The sequence below is a fragment of the Phoxinus phoxinus genome (assembly GCF_949152265.1).
Source record: "Phoxinus phoxinus genome assembly, chromosome: 2".
Lineage (NCBI taxonomy): Eukaryota > Metazoa > Chordata > Actinopteri > Cypriniformes > Leuciscidae > Phoxinus > Phoxinus phoxinus.
Window position 1 is genome coordinate 18,146,053 of NC_136877.1, and position 4,687 is coordinate 18,150,739.

Sequence of the window (4,687 nt, forward strand, 5' to 3'; positions counted from 1 at the left end):
TCCCTTATCTGATGTAGTCACTTCTCACTCATGACTGAAAGAAGAAAACCTCACACAAATGTTGAGAAGCAAAAGTACTGATTTTAATTGGACCAATAAATAGTTCCGCCGAATGACCAACACAGGAACGTATCACAGCAGAGTGCCTGCATTATATCAGTGCTTATACAGATCTACAAACGGACCACTTTTTTTGAGTGCGTGTATGGTTTGCGTGTGTTCTCAGACTATGGCAAAACAACATTCAAATCTCCAACAGATGATTCAATCCCCTTCGATCTGGAACAATTACCAAAAATGACATTTTATTCTGTTTTAGCCTTTGTAGACACAGAAATGCATGGATTTAGTGGGACCAGGGAGTAACAAAACAGGTCAAAGAAACAAATCAAGGCCCTATAAGTGGACAGCATTTGTTTTGACCTTCTGAAAGTCCAGAGGCTCTGCCCAAGACACTGCTGGATGTGTGTGGATTAGTGGGCATGTTGGGGTCTACCACGACCTCTTCCTCTGCCAGCAGATGCTGCCGGGCCGTCAGCAGAGGAGCGAGGGTTCTTGATGGTCTCATCTACTGAGAGGATGAGGCACGCGGCCTCAGAGGCAGCGGTCAGGGCATTGATACGCACAACAGAGGGCTCCCATACACACGCTTGGAAGTTATCTGCTATGTCTTCATTATTTATGTCCACTCCATACCACATGCCACCCTAGAGGAGAGGGAGATTATGCAAATTTACATTACAACATTGACACTACATTTAAACATGACATTAAATTAAACATGATCAAACATGACTTGTGTAGCTACCTGTGCATGCTTGGCCCTCAGTTTATTTAGGATATTGGTAGCATCAAAGCCTGCATTGTCACACAGCTGTCTGGGAATAATCTCCAGGGCTTTGGCATAGGCTCCAATCAGCAGCTGCTGCTTCCCAGGAATTGTTCTAGAATAATCCCTCAGATACTTCGAAAGCTCCATCTCAATAGCGCCACCTCCAGCAACAATGGAGTCATTCTGTCATGGGGAAATAGGAGCCTGTTATATTTGAATTTGTCTCCCCCTGCTGGCAGTTCCTAAAACATTCTGAAATGTCAGCATGTCATGATTCCCTACCAGCATTTCTGATCATTTTGCACAATTTCATGGGCACCAGAACATTTTGTTGTATGAATATTTGAACATAAAATATATTGTAAGAGGGTGGAGTATTCTAGCTTCATGCTTTTTTGTAACAACATTTGAGGGCAATTTCCATAAAAATAAATAAATAAATAAAACATTTAGAAAAAAAATACAAAACCATGAGAATTCTTTTTTTTTTTTTTGTCAGGGAAATGTGTAATTATTAGTGATGGAAAATTCCATCAGTGGCAGATAAGAGTTAATGAGGACATTAGTGCTCTTGCATTTAGCTCAATATACATTCTAACATTGGGAATTAGCATACATCTGAATTCATGTTTTTGTAATTAACTACATGTTTAGTAGTACATAATTGAGCATTTGATAATTTCTATAAACTCATATCAGCTGAATGTAATGTGAAAGAGACGGACAATTCGGGGAAACAAATAAATGGGAGAAACTCAATACAGTGGTTGTAGGAATGGAAGTCCTGCCTTTCAGTCAAGAGCCAAATGCCTTCTTGAAAGAGGGAACAGCTATTTGTTTACCTTGTAACATGCATTGCAAAAATAGCTTTGATTTGGCTGATAAGACCAAATGTGTCATAATTTTTCAAATTTGAATGCTAATTTGAAGTGTTATCTTAATGTTTTCAGGACTCTTTCCCCACAAGAACTACTTCCCAAAGGAAATCAAGGATAAGATCAAATCTGCAGCAGTAATCATCTGTAGCTAGAGATGCTAAAGTTTTCCCCACCTTGATCGCTCTGCGCACAATCATGATAGCATCGTGCAGTGAGCGCTCCGTCTCTTCCATGAACTGCTCTGCGCCGCCCCTTAGGATGAAGGTGCAGGTCTTGGCTTTCGGGCAGCCTTTGAAGACGTTGTATCTGTAATGGAATGCATATCGTTAGTATGGAAAATGCTTATATAAAACAATTTATCAAATTAAAATCTCTTGTGTTACGGACATAATTACATCTTGTATTAACGTAAGAAGAAAAAAACAACAACATACCTTTCTCCTCCAACCTGCACTTCTTCAAAGAGCTCACACAGTCCAAGCACATCATCAGTCAGGGCACCAACACTGGTCTGAATCGAGCCGCCACAGGCCTGAAGGACACAATACAACTGCTTTAACAACTACATGGTCACCAACACATCTGGACCAAAACATTGCATGTGCATAAGGGAACAGAGATATCGGCCATTGAATTACTCACAATAACGTTCAAATAACAGAGTTCTGCAAGGATAACATTTTTATAGGCCAAAAACCAGAAAAAAGTTAAGCACTTCCAGTTCCATCGTCCTTAGTCAATGGGTTTTTAGTAAAATACCAGAAATAAGATCTGTCTAAGACTAAAAGCTTAACAGTGGTGATGGTCATGTGACCATGGAGTACCCGGTAGTTCATTTATAGCCAATGTTTAGCTGTATATGCGATTCTATTTATTCTTTAAAATTCATACAAGTTGTGTTAATTTGTCAATTTTATCATGATGACCAAAACGTGCAAGAATCAAACTTGTATTGGTCATGAGCTAATTTCTGCAATAATCCAAAAGCTAATGGAAAAATCCTATTGGATTTTGTCAAGAGAAACAGGGCGATGCTAACTTTCAGGTTGGCCTACAAAAATACAGTATTACTGTAATGCTAAAAGAAACCTGGAAATTACTGTTTACCCAATATAAACACAGACTGGAGTTAAATCATGATTGAAGTTCTGATAAACAATCATACCATCATGGTTCTCTTGAGATCTTCCTCCACAACACGGCCTGCACAGAACAGATCTCTGTCTGCAAAGTATTGTGTGGCCACATCTCCGATGGGCAGCTTGGACAGCACCACTCTAGCACCAGATTTGTGGATCTTATCCAGCTTATCGTACAGAATGTTCCATTCAGCATCAACAATGGCCTGATATTCCTGCAAACAGACACATAAACATGAGGGAATTCAACTTTGCTTAAATGGGCCATGACAGTTATACTGATGATATTACTAATGAGCCTTTTGCCACTCGCTCGACGTTAAAATGACAACTACACCATCAGTAACTATTTCAATATTTCTTGAACCTGAGCTGCCAATGGCCCAGTCCTTTTTTATTCAAAAATTACAAGGAATATACTTGACAAGTAAATGCAAAAACCTGTGACAGTGAAGAGAAGTACTGACCTCCACAGAGTTTACGCGAACCTCAGCATTGTCCTTCTCTGCCTTCAACTCCAGCTCAATGTTAAGCAGTGCGATCTTTGGGTTCACATAGCGCTTGGGCTGCATCTCAAAGCCAGCATAGGAGAAGGTCTTCTTGAATGCAACACCAGCCACAAGCTGAGATTCCTGATAGACAGCAGAAACAAAAGAGGTGTGCATTTAAGATCTTCTTTTGCTGCAATTTACCTTTTGTAATTAATTGCAAAGTTTAACTATCACAGATTGAAAGTTGTATTATTTGCAAGTGTTTTGTTTTGTCAATTTACATATTCAAGCAATTAAACCATTCCAGTGCAAGAGGAGGCAAGAGAGAACTCAATTTGGTACTCATGCGCTGTTATCTGTGCGCACAGCCACACATACAGAAGCGCACACACACACAGAGCCACGTTTCAGAAAGCGTGCAAACACAAAGTTAAAAAATGATTCCTCTTTCGCATCTTCTTGCACTTGAATGGACACATGCACACAATATTATGTCAAGTATTCACGTTCACAGTCGGTTATGTCTTCAGGGCTCAACGGCCCGGTCAGGCCAGTGGTTGAAATTTTTACTTGCCCTGCCAAAATTTTCACTGGCCCCAACACAAAAAAAGTAATAAATAAATAAAATAGGCTTAGTTATTGTTTTAGATCCATGTAACCTTAATAAATAGGGTTATGACACCAAAAACTACTAGTCTAACTCATACTTTTAAATATTGTTAAAGGGACACTAAGTATCTTTTTAGGTATTTTATTATCTAAAATCAATATTTTTATTCATAAATATGTCCTCAATGGTGTACAAATACATCGGCCAATTATCTGACTTATCCTTATAAATGAAGAATTAATTATCTTTATATACATGGGACGGGTAGGTCCACGGAGGCTTCCATGTAGTTTCGCCATCTTGCAAAACTATAATAGCAGAGAGGGACAAAAAGTACTAAGCCAACGCGTTTCCACAACGCTTTTTCGTTCAGAGCCAGCCGAAACCAGCAGAAACGCAGGTGCAGAGCAGTGAGAGGCGCTTGAAACTGCACCGGCAAGTTTAAAAGTCTGGATTGTATTATTATGGACCATACATATGCCAAGCCACAGGAGAAGAAAACATCGTTGCCAAAAAAGTCAAAAATAGAACGTAAAATGCGTGGGATTTCCCCCTTTCTGGTCAATGTATCTGCTTAATTATTTTTATCCCCGGTGGGGATAAATTTATCCTCCCCTCAAAGTGATCATAGTGCTAACAGACGGATAACAAAACTTATCACGGATCCGTGGTTTGATTCAATTTTATTTTAAAATGAATACTTACTCACTCTTGAGCGTCTGGCACGAGTGATTTGC

The 4,687-nt window shown here is 39.4% G+C and overlaps 1 protein-coding gene across 1 annotated transcript; it reads right to left on the minus strand.

The window, feature by feature from the left end:
- Window positions 1-61: 61 nt before the first annotated feature.
- Window positions 62-3,529, minus strand: cct7 (chaperonin containing TCP1, subunit 7 (eta)). Its single transcript, XM_079605098.1, has 6 exons — window positions 3,317-3,529; window positions 2,876-3,064; window positions 2,145-2,242; window positions 1,884-2,016; window positions 809-1,015; window positions 62-707 (listed from the first exon to the last, which is right to left on the minus strand). The coding sequence occupies exons 1-6, from the start codon at window positions 3,512-3,514 to the stop codon at window positions 474-476; spliced, it is 1,059 nt and encodes a 352-aa protein (XP_079461224.1). The 5' UTR covers window positions 3,515-3,529; the 3' UTR covers window positions 62-473.
- Between the last annotated feature and the right edge of the window lie 1,158 nt (window positions 3,530-4,687).

Excerpts from the sequence above, each read along its gene's own strand:
- cct7 (XM_079605098.1), bottom strand. The coding sequence starts at position 3,514 with ATGCACACCTCTTTTGTTTCTGCTGTCTATCAGGAATCTCAGCTTGTG. Across the intron at positions 2,243-2,875 it reads ATCTCAAGAGAACCATGATG|GCCTGTGGCGGCTCGATTCA; the intron begins GTATGATTGTTT and ends TGTGTCCTTCAG. Across the intron at positions 1,016-1,883 it reads TTGTGCGCAGAGCGATCAAG|AATGACTCCATTGTTGCTGG; the intron begins GTGGGGAAAACT and ends TCCCCATGACAG.